Source organism: Pipra filicauda, unplaced genomic scaffold (genome assembly GCF_003945595.2).
Source record: "Pipra filicauda isolate LSUMZ 115617 unplaced genomic scaffold, ASM394559v2 scaffold487_size526621_pilon, whole genome shotgun sequence".
Lineage (NCBI taxonomy): Eukaryota > Metazoa > Chordata > Aves > Passeriformes > Pipridae > Pipra > Pipra filicauda.
Window position 1 is genome coordinate 291,041 of NW_024104628.1, and position 23,030 is coordinate 314,070.

A 23,030-nucleotide genomic window follows, 5' to 3' on the forward strand; every position below is an offset into this window, starting at 1 on the left:
CGGAGTGAGGAAGAGATGTACACTGTGCTCTCCCACAGGGATGACCCAGGCTCTGCTCCCTACGGGCTGTGGGGACTCGGGGGACAAAACAGCTCTCGAGCTCTGCAGGCACTGACACCCCTTCAAAATACAAGAGTGCCACGTGTTCACATTAAAAAACATCTGCATTTCAAAGATAGGTACCTCTGCAGAGAGCCAGGCAGGACCAGCTGAGTCCAGCTGAGACCAGCTGACATATTTTATGTCCTGTGGGTGCTCTCTGCAAGGACAGGCAAAGCCCAGCTCTCCCTGGTGCTGTCCACCCCACAGCCCTCAGAGCGCAGCCGCTTCCAGTTGCTCGTGGCAAAGCTGTATTTCCACTAGATTTAGAAATGAGCTTTACATCCATACCACTTTAGCCAGTTATGGTTCAAGAGCAACTTATAGCTTCCAATTTTAAACTACTATTTATGCCATGTTTTGCACAGTGGGAATAGTTAAGTAGATCCCTTTTGAAGTCAGGCCAAACTGGATACCAGGTACAGAGACCAGCAGCTGCCGCCTTGGGGATGACCCAGGAAGCACTAGACAAAGTGGAAAAAAACCACCCCGCCGAAAACTATCTCACGAAGAGCAAAAGGGTGAATAAAAATACAAAAGGAAACCCCAAACATCAACACTGAGAACGCAAACCCCAGCCCTGAGAGGCTGTGAAGGCAGAGGAAGCCGGCAGGTGGACTCCAAAAGCCCTCATAGGAGGTGAGCTGCTTCCTGTGGCGGTGGCACACGAACAGAGCCCGTGCAGGAGCCGCTTCTCCTCCGTGCCTGTGGCCTCCTGCTCCCACAGCACCGTCCGGGCGAGCAAGATGAAGTGGAGGAGGATCACCATCCTTGCCACCCTCCAGGCACAGCTCCCAGCCACAGGTAAGGAGGGCTTTGGTTTCATGAGGGGCTATCTCAAAGCTCTTCTGAGGAAAGGGCACGACGTTCCTGCGGTGGGTTCCCCACCATTTTGGTAGCAGGAGGGTGTCTGCACGAGCACCTCAGCCACGTCTGTCCTCCTCCTCGTGGCTGGAATCATGGCCCGCTGGGACCAAGGCAGCAGGATCGGCTGTGTGGAACTTCCCTGGGGTAGAGAGATGCTATGGAGGGCTGGGATGAGATGCTGTTCTCCTGCTGGAGCACCTGCCACGGCTGAACAGCAACTCCTGATTAAATAAGGCCCTCAGCTGGGCAGCTTTCCTTGCAATTTAAAAGGGGAAATTTGAGACACTAATGAAAAACTAGTTGTTTGCAGTAATCTGCACAGGAGAGGCTTTTAATTTGAGTGAGGCAAGATGAGAGCCGTGCTGGTGGCCGGTTTGCAGCCCACGGCACACCCGGCAGGCGGGAAACGGGGGCACAGGTGGTGAGAGAAAGGGTAGGGACCTTCCTTCCACGCCCCTGCCTTCATGCTTGCCTCCACTAGGCACAGCACAAAATTTAAGCCACTTTTACCTCCGTGTGTTTACTTGTGTGCTGCATACACTGGCCCCGGTCGGGCACAAAGTGAAGCAGCTTCAGTGGGCACAAATCTTCGGAAATCGTGTCAAGTTTGGGAAGGAGAAATTTATTTCTTAGTAAGCAGCATAGTAGATCAAAAGAGCAACAAAATTTACATCTGGAGAGGGCCTCAGCTGAGGTCTGAATGTGGAGAATTCAGGCCACGTTTGAGCTTGCATTAAAGCAAAATCCACCGGAAGAGTTTCACCCGTGACAGACGCCCCAACTGCATGTAACAAACACAGCATCCTTCAACTGGAGAGCTTTGGTGACTGCCACAGACTTTATTTCAGAGTTTTCTGGAGATGACAGGAGGGTTTTGCAGCTGCTTGCTAACGCCATCGGACCAGTTCTGGTTAATTTGTGGAGGTTCTGTTTCAGGAGAGTTTTAAGTGGGGTTTTATGCTTTGTGGCAGACCCTGCCTTCTGATCACCCTCTGTTCAACCTCTGGGGCCTCTGTCCCTCCCTGACACCCAAGTATGATCCTGTATTTACAGCATACTTCTGGTACTTCTATTCTGTACACTGCTCTGTATCCACAGATGCACTTAAGGGCTACGAAGGTATGGAAATTACTTCAGGTCAAAATGCACCTGCAAAAACATCTTTTTTGCATCTCCTCCTTTTAATCTGTCACAGAGTACCAGTAGTTCAGGCCCCTCTTTGTACATTTTCAGCAGAAAATGTTGACTGAAAAATACGTAGTGCAGTTTGCAGGTGGGTAAAACCCATAGGGGTCTCTGGTGCAAAGCTCTTATTCACACTCACAAGGAATACATGGGACTGAGTTTCAAACTGGATACTGTTGTCGCTGGGTTGGAGACATTTGCCTATGGGTTTGAGGGAAACAATTTTTGACTGGATACCTGGAATAGCTTGAAGAATTTAGCCTAAATATTGAAGTATTTAGCCTAAGAAGAAATAGAAAAAATACAGGTCAAAACGTGTGGAATTGTTGCTACATTACTGATGCAAAATAGACAGTAACAAAAATGAAAGATTGTCATGAATGTAGTTCGAAGATGAGACTGAAAAAAAAAAGGGGGGTTCTGCTCAGAGATATGAACAGAAACAAATATTTTCTGCTGCCTGGAGTGTTTTCAAGCTTCCTTAGAGTTCACTTCTAGAGTGACTTCTAGAGAAATTAACATTTTTTTTTTTTTTTAATAAAACAAGCTGGGAGTGGACAGGCTCAGAAAGCTGGGTATCTCCTTACAGTGAGTTCATTCCACTTCACTGTAATGTGTTTGTGCTTATTCTTCAAATGGTTGGTTGAAAGATGCCACCAAGATTAGCACTGATGAACTTGCAAAACCTTTCTTTTTGAACTTTTGAGTATTGGAGTAAATGTCACGCATGAGAAAAAGAAATGTTTTAAAATAAGTAATTCTAGAGATGGACCCTGAATTCTGATGCAGATTTTCAATTATTGACACCAGACCACAAATTTCAAAATGCTCAGATTTGACCTTTAAGCAGTAACAGAAGGAAGCCATATCATATACACATTTAATTTTCCTTATTTCCCCCTTCAAAGGTACAGAGGTGTACATCTGGAAGTTCAGTTGAGGTCCCATTATAACCCCTCTTTTAAAAACTGCATAAAAATTAACAATTTGAATTTCTGAGCAGATGACTTTGTCAGTCATGTTGTTCACTGAGATATAATAATGGCCAGTCTTCGCGAGCGAAGATTTTGGGAAAGGTCATTAACCCTTCCAGCCTGCGCAGTGGATTTTTAGGTGAGACACAGCGTGCGCTGAACTGAGCCCACCCTTTAGTCCTGAGGTTCATCTGCCGGGGCCGAGCAAAGCTTGGACAGTGGCAGTGAGGTCCCCAGGATGTAGGTTTGTTTAGAGTGACCTTCTCTTAGGTGGATTGCCTTCCACGGCTGACGAGCTCCACCTGCCCAGGGGGCCGGGAATCGAACCCGGGTCGCAGCGGTGAGAGTCAGACACTCTAACCACTAGACCACCAGTAAGAAGAATATTAAAAGACTTCTACCCAAATATCACAACTAAAATGGCAAAAATCTTCATACTGTTCACAGAGCTTTTACTCTGAAGTATGACAGGCTTCAATAGCAATAAAACAGTCCTGTGGGCAATATTATAGAATTGCTCCCTGCTTTTTTTAAGGCTGAGACGATACTTTGGTTTGTACAAATACACATCACACATATGTAAATGAATATCTGTGCAAGAGTTTAAGAATAGCTCTTCCCTGTTCATCACTTCTTTACAAACCCACTTTTCTCAGAATTCTCTGCTAACCAGAACTGGGCATTGTCCTGTTTTTTGCTGACTCCATGGGAACTAAAAATGTCAGTCTTTACCAGATATTACTTGCACAGCTTATTTTCTCAGTATTTTTCTGCTCTGCATGACTGTGTGTTCTGCCCATTGGGTGCCATGATGCCAGCAGCCTTTTTTCAGTCAGTTCACAGAAAGGTAGCAGGTCTTAGTGTTAATTTTTTTCCTTCCCTTTCATCAGATGATTTCGCTGGTCTACAGACTACAAGATTTCCAAACCAGAAGTTGTTTACAAGCTTGTCTGAGAAATCCAAACAAGTAAATTCAGGCTATTTCCGCCACCATCCCCACGTCCTTAGGCGCCGTCTGAAGTTCTCCTGGCTGAATTCTTGTTACACCTAGGGGGAGAAAAATATTTAAAGGCTTCATTTTACGTGTTTTATTTCCTTTTTCTCCTGCCTGTTCACAATGACTCATTAATAATTCATGGGGGAAAACTATGAACTGGCACATTGGTGAATGGAACAAAATGCAGGCAATGTAGCCTTTCTTTGTAAAGGGACGTTTCTGAGCTCTTGCAGTGCCATGTTCAATTCTCTAATGCTTGTTACAGAGTAAGTGCTTTCCATCTGAGCCCTTCTGAGCAAAATTCCTAATGAGTGAAGTAACAAGCTAACGATTGCATTCTTTTGGGGTTTTTATGTGTGCTAGATGGGAAGGATATACAAAATAGAGAAGGCCGTCTGCAAAATATATTTATATTTCTTCTGTGTGTGTGTGTCCTGCTTAAGTAAGGCTATGTGGATAAAAAACCAAAGTGGGGTTAGAAAAGAGCTTCACTAGCAGCTTAAAGGGGATAAGAAATTCATTTATAAATGAACATTCACGTGAGAAACATTTTTGACAGCCATTTTCTGTTGTTCACACAGACCTTGAACTGTGACTAGCACGATGGGTAAACCCTGCAATAAGGAAAAATACATAGCTAGGAAACAATTTATTTCTGTGTATCTCCAAACTCTAACCAGTGTCCCTTTAAAAAAGAAAGAATGAATACTTGTTTGCACAATTGCAGGCAACCACTGAATCCCCCTCCCCTTCCCCTGTTCACCATATATTTGAATGTGTATATTGTGCGTGGAACTGTAAGATGCATCAGCTATTCTGGCAAGAAAATAGAACACATTTTTAAGGTGGCATGAATAGAAGATATAACTTGTTAAAATGCTACTTAAAATACATATCCTATTAAAGGTGTCTGCTTTTTCCATGTGGATGTGTACTTGTAAATGTATTGCTGATTTTCACTGTTCTGCTGACACGACTTTAGCCAACGACTAAGTTAAAGTTTCACTGCTGTTTCTTTTTAGTGCTAATAAATACATGCTATTCCAGATTTTGTGAGAAGCTGAAATTTTGCAGATTTTTCTAATTTGCGCTCCTGTATAAGGTAATACTTCGGGACTCAGTTTGAATATTGTTTTCTTAATTAAATTAATCTCTGGTCCTTTAAAGAATACATAGTATTTTTAGCTTTTAAAGTATGACAGTCCAAATCAGATTTTTTTTTTTTTCAGGAAAGCAACGAATGCATTTATTTCTACTTTGTCCTATGCAGTTGGTCTATAACTTCATATTAGAGATAAAATGTGCAGGCAAATGAAAAGCTTAGTTTGCAGTTCTTCGATCTACTCACTCGAACGCACACATCTCGGGAGGCAGTGGAAATGCCTGTGTTTATCCACAGTGGATATATCCATCTTGGTGAAAGTTAGACTTACCAATATGCAGTTGTTCAGTCCTTTGGCAGTTGAGCTATTAAAAATAGAAGTAAAACCAGCTCTCCCGAGCCTCAGAGATCACCAGCACGGTGTCTGTACAACTTCTGTTTCAGTGGTAGAAGCCATCTCGATTCTTGAATCATGTAAATTGGAAATATTTCATTCCCTACAGATTTTCTAGGAATAAACAAACCACCAAGCAAACTTTGGAAGCCCTTCACATATTTTTTTCTCAGTTCTTTGTTATAAGCCTGTTAAGTCTTACAAGAAGAAGAACAGCAAGTTTGGAGCTTTCCCATCTTTATGTACTTTCAGTATATGAGAGTATGTTAAACACTGCGCTTCTGGTCAGCAGTTTGTGGAGCCTGATGGAATTCTCATACTATCTGGCCTATTTCTTTCATGAGATGTATCTGTAGTGAAAATTTCATCTACTCTTTCTGAGTAGCAGAATGTTCCTTTTACTTTGTTTTGTATTTTTAAGCGAAGGAGAAGCCATAATGACAACTCTTTGAAAGCTCAGATAATACAGAGGTGAAATATATTCCAAATTGGAATTTGATGGAAGCTGACAAGGGAAAAGAGTTGGAAACTTTTCCACAAATGATAGGGTAAACTGTAGTAGGACGCACCGGGTAAGTCTAGAGGGTGGCTAGTTATCAATACTCGTGGGTTTTTGTTTGGTTTTTTTTTTAGGAAATCTCACCATATAGGATTTACTTAAAATTTGAGCTGTTGTCTTAGGTGAAAATCTTAACTTTCACCAAAAGTAAACTTTTCTAGTTTCCTAGTAAACTTTTCTAGCTTGTAAAGAAAACCTTTAAAATGCAAACCTGCATGGCTCCAGAAACAGAAAGAGAGAAAACCTGCTATATAACCTGTCACTTAAAATTTATGTGTTTTTTTTTTTTAAAGGCAATTGCTATTTTGGGGGGTGATAGGCCAGCCTGACTCAAAATGCTGCAATGCTCGTGGTTGGTAAGCACTGCAAATAGTTTCCTCATCAAAAAGAAAGGCACATCAAGCATTTCGAACCCGAGAACACTTAAAGAGGGTTTTTTAAGACCCCCAAAACTTGTACAATAAAAGTGAATTAGCGAATTTTGCTACTTAACTCAGAGTAATGGTCTGAAGCGCTTTTCTAATGAGATAAGATGCTATATCCAGGAAGTTAATGAGGCAATACTAATTTGGGTGGTGTTTTATTTCAAGTAAGCGTACACTGGCCATTGAATAAAGACCTATGCGGAAAACAACCCAAACCTTTTCCTGTTTGTTCATCCAAATTTTATAATCAGCATGTTCCAGCCAAGAGCCACGGGTGTTTTGCATTCATTTCCCTTAGAATGTTGCTCTCGTCTGCATGACGGCGAAACCTGGAACAAGCAGAGCCAAATATTTACAAAAACGCTTCCCAAATATTCAGGGCACCGGTGTGCACTGTAAATCCATTTGAATTCCCCGAGCTCTGTATCTCCTCACAAAGCCAACTGAGGCTTGGGAAGGACAGAACAGAAACACCTCCAGCTGGTGACCGTGAGATGGGTGCAAACAATCCCTCGCACGCGCACGGATCCCGCGAGCGGAGCGCGGTTCTTTGGGGGGGAACGTGGATGTAGGAGCAGGGCCCAAACTGACCAGGCACTTTGCTTGCAAAGCATTTATGTTGAATCAGATCATGTAGAAATTCGGCTCAAGCTCAAATTTAACTAATATTTAATTAATCCAGTAATTTACTCAGATGAATTTGAAGCAAGAGTTTGGTATAGTTTGACAGTGTCACTTCTTATATACTGTCAGCAAATGTCATTTCAGCCAAAGAGATCAACTTCCTAACGTTAGTTCCTAGCCATCAAATGTTTGTTTTGCCATTCAGAAATAGCTGAATGGTTAGAATGACTCCTTTAAAAATTATACATAAACTGGATTCCCCGCTTGGGACCTTGCAGCTCCCTATTAATACAGCAGAATTTTAAAGCTTTGCAAACTAAAATTGAGACTCCTATAATATTATACATTGCAGTATGTTATTACTGTAACATTGGCTCATTTGTTTGGTCACATATCAGCAAGCTTCAGTCAGAGAACCCAATATCAAGTCTTTGGGAGGAGTAATTTCTGTGTTTTTCCACCGTGTGTTGTTGCAATGTACTTTGTTTACCATCCAGCCGTGTGAAAGCAACTTCAGGAAAGAAGTCTTACCAGAAGGAAGGAGTCCTCTCCCTCTCTTTCTGTCTCTGTTTCTCTCCCCACTGAGGTAAATTTGCACAGTATCACCACTTTGGGCTTTTATGGAAGGAAGGTAATTTCGGCAGCACTTGGTGCAAGCGTGCAGGTGCATTTCTGGAGATTGCAGAAATAGAATAACAGCTTGCAAGTTGGGTTAATAGTCACACTCTAAAGGAAGGAAGGTGGAATACAGAGGGAGAGAAATACTGTATCATTGGTGACTTGTATAAAAGCCTACCTAAACTAAAGGCAGCTTCCAAGAAGCAAGTAATCCATTCTGTGAATTACTCTGAGAATAGTTGCTCTGTTCATAAAATGTCTTGTAGCAACTTAGTGCCATTTGATAAGTTTTGAAAGAATGTTATTTAAATTCTACAGATTTCTTTCTAAAAACTTGCTGTTAATTTTCCGAGTTCATTTTTTATTTTATGGTCCATTATCTAGAGCTATGATACCTCACTCAGTGTCCACAGGTGAAATCATTCCTAAAGCCTTAACCATTATAGACTAAAATCTCTTAAGGGAATTTTCAGAAGAAGTTTATGGGAGCAGTGCTGTGTGAAGTATTGTCAGTGTGCCTTTTTGCTGTTTGATTTTTTTTATTATGACTTTTTATGTTCATATTCCCCAGGAAACGCAAAAATACTTGCTATTGATATTGGTTCAGCACTTACTAGTCTATGGGCATTTGAAGAGTTACAAATGCAACACAACCAGAGTAATCCATGTGATAATTAACTGACTTTGGAGGTTTATATTAGGGATGGATTTGACCTCATTCTTGTTTGTTACCTGCCATTTTTTCCCCTCTTTTACCTGTAACATACTCTTCATTAGGCACGGGCTTCTGGTTCTTTCAGTCTCTTTCTGGACATGTAAATTCTCTGCCTAAGTTTTTCTGGGAGGTTTTGCTGATGAATGAAGCATAAAAGTGAAATATTTGCAGGCAGGAAGCTTACAGAGAATTAATGAAAGTAGAGTGGGAAGACCCCATCATTTTCAACACCTTTCAGAGAAGGAAAAGGAATTACTGTGTCCCATCACTAGTTGCCTAATGTTTAACCTCTTAAAACTACCGATCTTTTTAAATGTAAAACTGAGCATTCATGTATTATGAGCATAACTATACCAGTGGACCAGAGAAGATAAACAAGGTTAATCCGTCTGGATTTCAAGCAGAAGTTCAAACACCATTACAGTTACTTTAAAAAAACCGAGCAACTAACACATGCCAGAAAGGCTTTCTGGGATTTAGCCTCTCAGAATAAGCATCTAAACAGGAAAGAAAAAAATATCTCTAAATCTCTTTCAGTGAAATGAATTTTAATTATGTTTTCAGTAGGACCCGTTCTCACTCTTATTGGAGTAGGGAGGCGATGGGAGCTTTCCCTACACACACCCCCGTGCCCTGTGTGAGCAGAATTGTGCAGGGAATGCTGATTCCTGCTCCATCTGGGTCAGGGCACACCTGGGTGGCCGTGCTCTGCTGACGAGCTGTAAAATGCCCTCGTTTGAAAGCCCAAACCCCCCGCATGGGGTGATTGCTTTTCCATCCCCAATTTTGGCAGATGACCTCTACTTTCTGCAGCAAGCTCAATGCAGTCTGCTGAGAGTATATATTTCTTTGCCCCTAGCAAATTAGGAATAATTTTATTGAATATAGCACAAGGTTGTCCATTTTCTTTATACAGAAGTTTTGCAAGAGATCTTAGAGTAATTTTTTTTTTTTTAAGGTGACTACTTCCCAGATAACTAACAATGCTGTCTTGGTGTGATCTAAAGGTCTGATGAAGGCTGTTTGTATCTTTAAAATTATGATGCACTCCCAAAGTTTGGAAAGAACTACAGATCTTCAAGAGTTTTGCTTTTTCTTTCCAAGATGGTTTGCCTAAAATATAATGAAATATTCAAAGCTATGCAAACCAGGGTCATTACTTGACTTTTTTCATGAGTCATTACTTGACTTTTTTCCATCTCCAAAATGTGATTCATTTTGATCACATCTCCAAGTGTTTCTCCTTGACTAAAATGCTGAAAAAACAAAATTCTCTCACAAAATTACTTCTCTCTAGAAGAAGCAGCTTTAATTTACCTTGCTTTGAATTGTCTTTTAAATTTCAGATGTCACTAGTATTAACGTGAACTAGGCAGAATCACAATTTTCCATCCCCTGTCTATTCATGTGGCTAAAATAATCTCTTTTTTTCTAATAACTCAGGTGTTATTTTATTACTTGACTCAAACCCCAGCAGCACTATAATGCAATTGTTGCTCCTGTTAGCTACATCTCTTCTGACAGAAAAGCAGCAGTGCTAATTTTCAGGCTTGAGACATTTTTTTTTCTTCTTCTTTTTATAACTCTCTTAAAGAAGTTACAGATATGAGCCTTCAGCCCTATCTTATTGTAACATCTTTTCCAGGGTGTTTTTATCTGATTTTATCTTTTTCAGCTGCAAAGAAGTAGCTAACAGGTTTGCCCCCTTTCTCTCTCGCTCCTCTTTTTACATCTAACAAATGTCTATTTGTTAGACGTGATGGCTTTAGCAGAACGAGTATCAGGTTTAAAATAGAGCTTAAAGGCAAGCAAAGTTCTGCAAAGCTTTGGAAATATTTTAATTCTTCCCCCCCTCCCTTGCTTTCCTCTGGGAAATACTCAAAAAAATACTCAAAGTATTTCTGTGAGACACCAAACAGTCTGTGAGCAATTAGCATTCTGCATTTTGGGAAGAAGGAAACCTCAGTTTAGCTCCTTATTCTGTCTGATTTGGAGCAGGAGCTTGAATGGGACTTACATGTGCTAAGCCACGGGAGAGACACTTGCTGATTTTGGTGAGAAAATCCAATGGAGTCTAGAAAGATTCCCTAGCAAATGGGTCATCAGAATTTGTACTGGGAAATGTTCCTGATGAACTTGACAAACCTGTGCAAAAAAAAAATTAAAAATAAATAAATCTCAACTTCAGCTGTAGTATTTTAGAGTCATTCTAATCCTTTGCAGTCGATTAATGGAGTGTGTGTATCTAAGAGTTTCCCCATCCACCCTTGCAAAAACTTGTGCTCCCTTTAGCAGCAACTGTATTTCAGCATGACCAGAATCCCTAAGCAGGTTCCTGTGTTTGAGGCTCTCTGCAAAATGGGGCATAGAGGTGGTGCTGTTCTCCTATACGTGGATATATAAAAAAAACATTCATGTGAGCACTGGTAAAATATGCTTATGTATGGATGATTTCTGCCACTTCTGAAACCCCATGTAATTATACAGCTCTGGAAGATTTAGAAGAAGGTCCTGGGCTACTAAATCTTAAAGATATGCAGGGATCTGAGGGAGTCAGCAACATGAAATGCGATCAGCACAGGCAATCTGAGAAAGCCCAGCACATGTGCTGACCTTTCCTGAACAGAAGGATTATCTGGAGCCAGAAAGGAGGGCTTCGGGTGCTTAGGAAGATTTGGCAAGTAGCATCACCTCTAAATGTGCTGTAACTCTAATGTGGGGATGGTAATTAGTTTCTGTGGAACCTTCCCCTTCTAATTATGTCACGTCAGTGTTTTAGTTAAGTGCCGTTTATTTAAACATAGCCAATTGAAAACTAATTTAGCTATCTTGCTTAGGCAGCTGCCCAGTGGTGTCAGCGGGAGTTTTACTTCAGACGAACTGCTCGAGCATTTACCAAGCTGCTCAGCCAGATTTTTGCAGCTCTCACGAAGATCTCTGATGAAGGAAAGGCGCCGTTATCAGATGGTTGAAAACCAGTTTAGTGATGGTTTTGTGAGCCGCTGCCACCCCCATAAAGGCTGCAGCATATACAAACATTTTGGAAAGGAGAGAGTTTCTCATTCTGTGCCTTCGGGTTCAGTGGGGTCTTCACCTCTTTTGAAGCTTCAGGGTCATATTGTAATAAAAACATGGCAATGCTCAGCTTTATCCATAGTTAGAAGGCATCTTATACCCAAGGAAATGGGTGTCTATAAGTAGTTATATTATCTAGCTTTTATTTGTCAAATTGCTTGTATAGACAATTTTAGGAAGTAGTCTTAATGAGATCTGCAGTTAAATAAAGTGTAATTCCTACAGAAGTTTTGTTTTGAGGTTTTCATCTTTCTTTAACTCCCCATTATCTTGTTTTGTTGTAGTTCTGATTATTTTTAAAGCATCTTCCGGTGCTTTATAATCTATCTGATTAGGAAGATTGCTATTAAGATACTAAGAAAAATCAATATGAGTCGAATGTAACATTTTTAAATTGGGCAGTTTGAACTTTGGGGTCTTTTCTGAAGGATTTGTAGATAATTCTGACAATTCCAATCATCCTCAGTGCTCTGCAAAGTCTTTCTCCCCTTAGTGAAACAGTGCTGGTTTTTAGATAAAGGAAGAAAATGGAAAAATGGGGTTGCAGGTTTTGTGCTTTTACTTGTGGCTGATTTGCTGTGCAATCTTTAGAAATCCACTGGAATGTTCCTAGGCTTTCCAATAAACCAGTGTCCAAGCTTAATCAAGATGGGTCACTCTCTTGGCTTTTTTGGTTAACTGTACATTACTTATCAGGTTGTTGATACACAAATAACACTTAGTGTTAATACATGGACTATATCCTATTTCAGTATTAATCAACACACAGGTTTATTTGCCTCTTTCATGACGGTGTTTTGAACACTGTGGTCTATCGAGTATCCTTTAGATCCTCCAATGCAATATATTTTATAGATAGGAAATTAAATAGGAAATTTATACATAGGAAATTAAAACAGTGCCTGCATCTAATTTGCTGCTACATTCACACATACAGTGACTCCTGGTGCCCACAGGACAGCCTTTACTCGCCTTGGGCAAATGGCCAACCTTTTCCCTTCCCGCTCTTCAAAAAGCCTTTATCATTCAAGACCCAATTGAACTGATGAGAGAAACAAAAAAGATCAGTTATGGACATGCTGTTAGTCTTCCTGAAGCTGGGAGAGTCAAAACTAGTGTCCTGTACAGACTGTGTGTTATTTCATGCATAAAAAGCATCTTGAGCTGTTTAGAAAACGTGCTCAAGAGGTGAAGAACATTCACTGCCCTCCACACACTGTCACTGTTCGTGCCAGCACGGCTCTGAACGTGATGGTGCTTTACCTGATTGGCCTCCAAGCGTTATTGTTCAGACACAGCCATCCTGGGATCCCAAAAATATTTGAACAGTGATTCCAGCTACCTTTTACTCCTCCAGGAACAGATACGCTGAGACCCGATGATTGCAATGCCTAAATATCTCGCTTAGGCTAATTAAAATGCGATATTTTTAATGGAAGTGGCTGCTGGTATTTTCAGCACGTGTTGAAGTTCAGCTCTCACTGTCGGTCTGTCTGTCACTGCTTTTCTCACGGGCAGCTCCTGAGCAATAACTATTAACCAGGCACCAGGCAAGGGCCGCCCCCGGGGATGGGCTGCAGCTGATTTGCACGGTGTCAGTGGCCTCTGTTGCCTCGGGCACCGAGTAGAGCACCTTGGTCTTGAACTCCCCGGTCTTTGCCTGCTGAGAAGTGAATTTGCTTAAGGGGAGCTACAGTTGTGCAGAGAGAGCTCTCGTTCCCTGCGTTTTGGCTTATGCAGGGTAATACCTGTAACGGGGCTTGGAAAACGCTCCGTGCGTGGCCCTTCCCTATTTTCTGTGTCATACATGTGAATCAGAGGGGTGTGATCTTGTTTGAAAGCTACTTCAGATTTATTTGTTTCCCCCCAAAGCCTTTCAGTCTTGGGGATCTTAAACTGAGAAGGAAAAGTGTGAAGTATTTGGCAATAGAGCCCTTAACTCAAGTGGCACTTTGAATGGAGTTTACATATAATTATTCAAAACATTGTCTCTCTAACATCTGTATGTAGGGTGTAAAAGAGCACCCACTTGAGTATTCATGCGAGGGACTCTAGAGGTGATGATTGCTGTCTTAAATGCACTGAGGGAGAGAAGATGAAAATAAGAACACTTGTTATTAAAAAAAAAGCTGTGAACTGTTTTCTGAATTACTTCAGGAGGATCAAAAGAAGGATTCGCACCATCCGAATAGTTTTGGCATGGGTTATTGTTTGGGCAAAGGGGACAGAAACCAAATTCTTATTTGAGAGCAGTCTGAGTTCATGGAATGGACTTTTTCAGGCGGTTGGTTGTAGGAGCAAAAGTTTGCCAGGGAGAGCTTCCTCAGTCCTTGGTTCTAATTTATGCCTTCGCGAGGTGCACAGCCAGAATAGCAATGTTTGATCAACCCCATCACAGACGTATTTGTGCTGTATCAGTTAATGGCTGCTCCTGGCACTGCACAAATGGATGTGTGCAGAGCAGGATAAAAATGCCTGGAGATGTTTGTACACGTGTGTTATGAGCAGATCTGTGCAACAAGCAGATCTGTGCAAAACCATGAAGTTCACATGTGCCGCTTGGTATATCAGCATGAAAATGTATTTTGCCTCCATTGCTGAAGGTGTTTTTAAGTGTAGATTTCATAAGGATTGAAGATGGTCTTTAATGTTTGTTTACCACAGTCCACATACATATAAAAGTTGCAAAATCTATTGATCATCTTTCACCTTTTACCAGATAAACAGCGGTTTTCTGTGAGTAAGTGAAGTTCTCGTATTAGATACACGTAACCCAAGGTGGAGAGAATAATATTTTCTCAGCAGGTGCCAGGAATAATGGAATATTTCTTTTTTTCAAGCTTGACATTACTATTTCAAAGGTAGTAAGGGCTATTGCTGATGGGACCTCCTCTGTTTCTGTCCTACTTCTTCCCTTGCTGAGTCCTACCCGGATTTTGTCTTTTATAAGCAAACAGTGTGGGTATATCTTTCTAGTTATTTACTTCTCCACCAGTGGCACATCTGAGATTTATCATCATTTCTGTAATAGTAAATGGTTTGAAAATACAAGTAGGAATTGGGAAATCCAGAAATGTGAATTTATAAATACGTTTTTAGGTTTCATTCTGTTTATCTTTTTCTGACCATATCAGGTGTATATCCCTGAATATTCTACTCACACATATGTTTCCAATATAAAAAAAAGGTGTTGTCTGTGTGTGCCCGTCACCTTTTAGAATTACATTATTGGAAGTTAAGGACTAGCATGTTTCCTGTCTTTAAAATATTGAATTTGTTGAATAACAAGAGCCTGTGAAGAGTAACACCTCTAATATTATTTGAGAGAAGTGTAATTTCCCTGCTGTAAGAAAGCTTTGGTTAAAACTGCTGATGCTTCAAGAGAATTTTAAACTGAGTGGAGAAAGGAATAGTACAGATCCTTTTAATGGAATTGTGAGACACAAGTGGTTTTTTTCCCCCCTGTGTATACCTTTCATATACAGGCTCTCTGAACCATCAGTGATGTGGGAAGAGCAATGGCAGTTGCAACTTAGTTTAAAGAAAGGGCTTTTCAGCAGCATTCTTGCTTGGATTCATCAAACAACAATAATAGACATGAATATGTTTAATTTCTGAATTTTTGTTGACAACATTTTTAGCCAGCTTTCAAATATGAACATAATGCAGTTCTGTGACACGTGGGTTCTAAAATTTACATCAAGCCCCAGTTTTCTGAATCATAACAAGTCTGAAGTCTCTGGCATAGCAATAACTGCCTCTGCAGTTACCATTGAATTCAGACAGCTTGCCTGTTGAATTCAAAATTAAAAAAAAAAAAAAAAAAAGTTTTATTTACATACTACTTCAATAAAATGTCTGAATTCACCACAGAAGATATCCAGACAGTTGATCACAGCCACAGCAGTTCTGTCAACTCCAGAAAGGTCTTGCTGGGTTGGTCTCTTAGAGGAGAGAGAAGTCAAGACAGGGAACCATTCAACCAGCACCATAATGTGACTGTGTAAGAGTGAGACACACTGGACTGCAGGGAGGAGGCAGGTCTAAGTCTTTGTGCCATTTGATAAGGGTAGAGTAGGGGTGATGCTCAGCTGTAAGGAAATACACCTTTGGTGTGTCTTTTTTGATCAGAGGAGCCTGTTCACGTTGCTTATCCCAAGGTGTAGGTCATTGCCACAGCCATGGTCCCTCTTCTCCAAGTGAGCCACTGCTGGTGGTACAGAATCATGGAAGGACAGAGGCCCCAGTGTGTGAGGTGTTGCCTTCATACCCAGCATCATATATCAAAAACTAGGTGTGTGACTGCTGAAATTAGCCTGGTTGGCTACGCCGGATCTCTGGCCATTATTAGCACCTCAGCAGGTACCAGTGTTGCAGTATGAATGGAAAATCTAGAAGCACCACTGTAGATGGACTGTTTTGTGAAAGCAGACAGAAGGAAGTTGTGGTGCAAATTAGTCAAGCTATGCTGTAAAATTAGCTCTTTGATAGTTGACATTACAGTGAGACCAACACATTTTGGTCTTGCAATGCAGACAGGGCTGTGATTCGTGTCTTTACCTTGTCCCTGAATTATGTGATAGCCTTTGGTGCTGGCTGGGCTGTAATGTGATTTGGGAATGTGGCTTGACACCACCTACACCTCAGAATAACAGTGTTCCTGGCACAGTTCAGCAATTTTTATCTCATGACTACTTATCCTCCCCCAGTGACGACTTTTTAGAATTTTTTTAATGAATCAGCACTTGCTACTAACTAATCTCATTGCTTTCATTAATCTAATGATTTCTTAGAAATTGGAAGTACTTCATAACCACTAGTAGATCTTTACATTACTCTCCTGAAGTAGCATGTTCTTGTAATTTTTATTCTAGTGGGGCAAATCAAAGCACAGAATGGTTAATTGCCTTTCAGAAGGTCTCTGTCAAAGTCAGCAATAGAACTCCCAATTGCTTTACCCATTAGCTAAAATACGTTTCCATGTCTGAATTCATGAGGTACTAATAGAACAGAAGACTGGACTAGAGAGGGCGAGAAACTATGCAAAAGTATATTTCAGGACCCACATTTATGAGCTTTCAGCTAAAGCAAGGGGAAGCCATTTCATGTTGCTATTTGTGAATAAAAACTCCTATGTAAATAGAAACTCATAGTAAGATAAGGAAAGTATCTCCACACAAACTGTTGCAGCAAGAATGAAAGACTGGAAGATAAATCTGGTGCTGAAGCATGTGGTAGATGAGTTGTAAGATACTCTACACACCTTTGCAACCACGAAATTAAAAGAAATTTAAAAATCATCAGCCAAAACAAAACCGGATTGACAGCTAGTAAGTGCCATGTCCAGCATGTGAAGGCCCAGACATAACATTATGGCACAGGATATGGTTAAAATCCGTCTGGGGACTCATAACAGGATCCTGGGAATGCTGAAAGGTTACTAAACTGCAGAGTCCAAAAGGATACACGTAAAGAAGATAAGGAGTGAATATGTCAGGTAGCATTTTAGGTTAAGAGAGAAAGGGCATCAGAAAGGGAAGTCCCAAGTGATATTAGACACAGGGTTTGAGACTGGTTGTTAAAATGATAACACCCTTCTGTGATACCACCCTTGTTACTGGGAATGCTAAAGACGTGCTGGAAACCACGGGACTAAGGCAGGAGTATTCCCCTTGAGCAGCCATCTGTTGGATGGAAATGGCAAAGTTGCCTTTACCTTGAAAGAGCTGGACATCAGCAGCTCACATTAGAAGGGGGTCAAGATGAATATAACCACTAAAAAACCTGCCAGGACTGTGGTGTTCTGTAGCAAACTGACAGAAGGCTGTTCTGGCCAGAAGGGAAATCTTCTTGCTTTGAGTCTTGATTTTCTCTTGAAAAGGCAAAACTGCAACTGCTGTCTTGAATTAAAGGCTTCAGTGGAGAAAGTGTATCAGTCCACCTTCTCGATTTGTTTCTTATTTGTGGCAACACTTTAATAGAGAAGTGCCTTCTCTTTTAATGTCAAGCAAAAAACATATGAAAAGCAGTCATAAGGATTCCTATGAGACTGGATAATGTGGATGCATCAACCCAGATGTCTTAGGATTACTGGTGGGTAGCAAACCCTCAGCTGGGCTGCTACTGGTCTTAGCAAAGAACGTTTGACTGCCTCAAAATAATGGCATCAGTAACTGGAAAGGTATGTAAATTTAAAACAGCAGGGGTTTTCCAAGGTATTGAAAAGGAATGGGGACAGTGGGTGGCAGAGGAGCTACTATAAATTTTCTCCAGGTACAGAGGCTGAAAATGTTTTGAATTCCTCCCCTTTAGACTTGCCACGACAAGTTAATGGCAAGAACCAGAGGGGCTTTCAGGAAAGCTGTGTGTGGGTGTAGAAAATGAAAATATAGTATGGCCACACTCTTCAAATTCATACCATGAATAAGTTCAATGATGTCTTGGGGTCTGAGGTTGTGATATTAATTTTCCTCTTATACAGGAAAACCACGGTGCCTCTCACGTTGCTGGTTGTCACATGATGCTGTCACACACCTTTCCCACCTGTGGTGGTTTTGGGTCCAGGACTGTCACTGATCTGCCACGTGAACCTCAAGTGGCCATTGCCTCTTTCTGGGCCTGTGCCCCTTACCAGCCTTAGTTATTACTTGTTTACTTGGATTCTGGTTGTGTTGCACCTCATAGAGTGCAGGAATTAATGCACTAATTGAAAATAGGATTAAACAGAAACACGAGTCTCTACAGGACTGAGGTAGGTGCAGCCTTTGGAGGACAACTGCTGTATTTGAGCAGGTACACGTGTAACACCATAAACAGGATCATCTAAAACCATGATGATTGATGGCCAGGCCCTCAAGACTATTAAATGATTTACAATAGCAATCAAGCCTTGCTGTTATCATTTTATGGGCACTGAACACTCATCAGTGAGCAAAACACAATCCTTATAGTAAAGCAGGTTGCTATTGGGAGTTTCATGTGAAGGTCAGCTGGACAGCTGAGCACCTCTGTTGAAAGCCTCCGAGTAATTTAAAGCCAGAGAGCTCAATATGTTTGTGGGTTTGGTTTGGGGTTTTTGTTTAAAATCTTCTGTCTGTCTCCAGAGACAGTGGCATCTTCTTGCAAAAGCATCTCACAAACTACGTCTCCTCCACAGCTGACTTGTTTAGGGCCAGAGAGGAGCTTTGACACCGAGTCTGACTCCTTTTGTTTTCAATGTTTCTTTGTGCGCTGTCTCCAAAACGCAGAAGTTTCAGGCTGCTTTCCCCTCAACTCAGCAGAAAATGTTAGCCCTGCTGATCTCTGTGACAGAGCAACGGGTGACAAACTGCCTTGTCATTTCAATCAAAGCCACCCACACTTGTCATTAGATTTATCCAGGGTTAAACTGTTCATTACGCACCAGCCCGGGCTGCCAGGGGTGGCTGTTTTTCTTAATCTCTTGTCATAACTGTTGTAGGTTGGAGGAGGGAGTGGAAGCACCTGCTGGCTCAAGTGACAGCTTTATTCTGGGAGCTGCAGACTCAGCTGAAAGGAAAAACAAATGGGGACACGAATTACTGGGTCTGCAGCTCGCAGGGATAATGCGTTTTGTGGAATTAAGAGTTTGTTTAAATGAAGTTATACAGCAGTTCTCATCTCCTCCTACTTCCCAACTACCCTAATTTTGGACACGGTTTTCTATTTTCCTCTTGTATCCTTCTCTCACATGAAACTGCTTTTTAGTGTTGTTATGGGTTTTTTGGGCTTTTTTTTGTTAAGAGTCTTTGATGTTTTAATTGGAATATATTCAACAAAATTTGTTAACAGTTCTTATGCCAGTTTTTTGTTAAAAACTGCAAATATATAAGAAGAGATGATGTGAACTCACAGCTAGTGTAATCTATTTCGCATTTTAACAGCACAAATCAAAATACACTTAATTTTTATTTTTATTTCTGTTGTGTTATGTCTCAGTGTGCTAAGTGTCTCTGGATTATAAACTTATTTTCCTTCACTTTGTCCCTGTAGTGTTAGGCTGATCCTGCTCAGTGCCTTATCTCTTGGAAGTGAGAATCTTGTTTTGAGTCTGACACTGACTTGTTTTGCCTACCACTTACTACAGCTGAGTGGGAATAAACAGTATTTTTAAATTTTTCATTAAGTACCATGTTATTTGTGGTAAAAAGCTCACCTGTACTTCTGGGGAACAGCTACTCCCTGAGTAGCTAAGGGAGAGAAGAATAATTAGGTATGTATTTATTTTTATCCCAACCACTGGAAAGAAAACATCCATACTTGAGTTATTTTCAATAAATAAAGTAGTTTTTTTTTTTCATGATAGCATCAGGTGCATTAAACCTTTGGTTTAACTTTCATACTATATTCAAGTACTAGGCATAGTCACTTTTTTATAACTTAAACTACTTAAATTCTGGCAATACTGTCAACTGTTCTTTGCTACTAAATAACTTTGAATGACTTAAATATCCTAAGCAATTTTAATGATCCGAGCTTTACACCAATGTAACCTATTACAGCATGTTTTCTTATTTCCTCCTGGTTTAGTTAACCCTATATAGATAAAAGAAGCATTAAAAATATATAATTATGTATTATATTATCTTTATTTTACATCTCTTTTATATTCTCTTTAATATATAATTGGTATATAAAATATGCTGCATGCTAAAAATAAGTGTCTTCTAGTATTGCTGAGCCTTTCCAAGAGAATATATGGCATGTGTCTCAAAGCTGGGCTCTGGGGCAAGTCTTTATGATTATTGCCATTAAAATAAGGACTTCTTTTCACACAGAAAAGCAACATTAGGCATCTGACAGATTTCCCTCGGCACTCTCAACAAAAGGGCTTTTATCAGCAAAGTTTGTCTCTGTGTGTAGAAATGCAGCAAGTAGGCTGGGATAGTTTTCAGGAACTTCCTAAAATCTTTCTGTCAGATGCCTGGTTTGTTCAGGTCCTGGTGTGGAGTGACAGAGAGAGGCAGGGAGGTTTTAGGGCTGCTCATTCCAGATGAGCTGTCACACACCCGTGGTACCTCAGCATCCTTGTGTCTGTGACACGTCAGATGCAGCAAACGCTTCAGGGGACAGGGCAGAGCAGGCTGTGGAATGCTGCTGCTGCTGCTGCAACAAAATGTGCCAAAAAGTAATCACTGTGGGCCCTCTCTTTCGCCAAGGTAGAGCTTGTGTGAGGAGTTTTAGGAAAGAAGCGAAGGACACGGGAACTCCAAAGGGTTTATAATTTGTTTGTCAAGGAAATGGGAGCAGAAGCCTCACACACGAGGGCAGGTGGGATAGTTCCAAGATGCAGTGGGTGTCATCAGACACCCATTAAACTGTTTACAGGGTAGCAGCAGGTGAACCCTTTGGCCTGATGCTGTGAGAGACACGGACCTGGACCTTCCCCCAGGATGAATAAGAGCACTGAGACCTCAATGGCTGTGCAGAATGAGGCCTTATGCTGTTATGTGGGATTATGTGGTTACTGATGTCCTGTTTGGAATTTGACTGTAATTTATTGCTGGATGATTTAAAACTGGAAAGCTTCTCTGTAAGATGTATGTGGAGGGTAAGATTAAAAGAAGGGGAGGAGAGAATGAGGCAAATATTCTGTAGAGGTTAAACTACTTGCAGAGACAGCCAAGGTGGGAATAAAAGGGAAAGCAGCAGAAGGTAAGCAGCAAAGCACAGGGTTAAGGAGAGAATTGTAGATATGATGGCCCAGTGACTTACCTTTGTGTCATCCCCTTCATGTCAGAAATGATCCTGGGAAGCCAAGCTGTGGTTCAGAGGCAAAATGTGATTCAAATACTGCTTTGATTGTGACCTCTAAGGCAAAGGTAGAAATGACCTTCCTAAAGTTTTGCTTACATAGATGAGGAAGAGCACAGAATCCCAGAGAGAGGTCTGGATTCATCTCATGAGGATTGTGGTAGTTGAATCTCCACAGCATGAAGCTGGGATAGCAGTACCTCCCTTGCAGGGAAGTACATAGGTTTGGATAAACATATATTTTGCCCCTCTGAACTGTCCATACCAGAGTTTGTTTTCCTACCTTTTAAAACTTTGTGCACTCAGATACTTCAGTTACTTATGAACTGTTTGTATGTCAATAATCCTTACTATCCTTCACTGACTGCTAAAATTGGGATTGAACCATTGTAGGGTCAGTTCCGTTCATGGGAGAAGAATGGTGAATGTGCTGCCAACACTTCAGGAACAGAAAAAGCAGGACCAATTATAAATCTGTTTGCCTTGTGCCTTGGTGGGATGGGTTTCAGGGTAAATTCTGTGGGAAAGACACAAGAGAGGAATATGGAAAGATAAAATGCAAAGCAGCTTTACCAAAGATTATGAGGATAACTGAACTGATTAGCCTGTAAAGCATTATTAATTTTCTCCACATAGGAATGGGTGGTGGATTCATCTGGGTTGTTTTCCATGATGCTACGTGGAACAGAGAGGAGGGAGGAATTGTGCCTATTGGAGTGCAGGTCTTGTGAAGAGCCCAGTGGCTCACAAGAAAGTGTCAGTAGGATGTGCAGATGAAAATTTGGGTCTGAAGAGATGATTGGTGAGGATCTGCAAGAACCAAAATGGATATTACTATTTAATATTATAGCTAGTAGCAGTGGCAGAAAAAGTAGGAGTGTGTGAATGAAATTTACTGATGACCCAAGCTAGGAACGTGCCTTCAGCACAAGTGGATTGCAACATCAGACAGAATTTTGTGGACTGGTTACAGTACAGATAGGATAGGCATTCTGTGGGAATGTATAATGAATTTCTACCCACACTAGCTGGGCACATAGCGAAGGAGAAGGATTACTGTGTTGACTTTTTGTGGTACCAAAACTAGAAGTGAGACAAGCCTTGTGAAAGGCAGTTCCAGGATATATTGAAAGCTGTATGTGCCATAAACCAGAATAAAATTTATGTCACTGGGTAAACATTGGTAAGAACAAGTTTTGTATTTTGTTTTGATCACCCAAGTACAAAAAGAAATAATTCAAGTGGAACAGATGTGGGCAGGAGCTACTAGAAGGATTAGGGAAATGGACCTGTGAGCCTTGGCTTGCCTGGCCCCCAGCAGAACGTTGCTGCCCTTTCTGTAACAGGTGCTTTTGTAAAGGCAGAAGAGAAAGGTCAAAGCCTGTGAGAGCCTGGAGGACCAAGGCCAGGCAGCAGATGAAGGTCAAGGGTGGTGATGGGCAGCTGGTACCAGCTCTAATGGTGTTTAAATCCACTGACTGCTTTGTGAACCGACATAATTTTTAAATCTTATTTGAATTGAATGCGGGTGTTGCAGTGCTTTGTATCCTTAGCTACCTTTTACTCAGTAACAAGATTAGATTGGTGTAATTCAGATATATCAGGAACCTCATGCTCGCTGCTTG

General features: G+C 41.1%; 1 protein-coding gene across 1 annotated transcript in view; it reads left to right on the plus strand.

Annotated features, from left to right (window-relative positions):
- Nucleotides 1-633: 633 nt before the first annotated feature.
- Nucleotides 634-23,030, plus strand: part of CD247 (CD247 molecule) — a gene marked incomplete at its 5' end in the record, with an annotated part of 50,166 nt that continues 27,769 nt past the window's right edge. Inside the window, 4 exon segments of the mRNA XM_027722262.2 lie at nucleotides 634-679; nucleotides 682-741; nucleotides 744-798; nucleotides 800-903. Coding sequence (XP_027578063.2) covers nucleotides 634-679; nucleotides 682-741; nucleotides 744-798; nucleotides 800-903 — 265 coding nt within the window.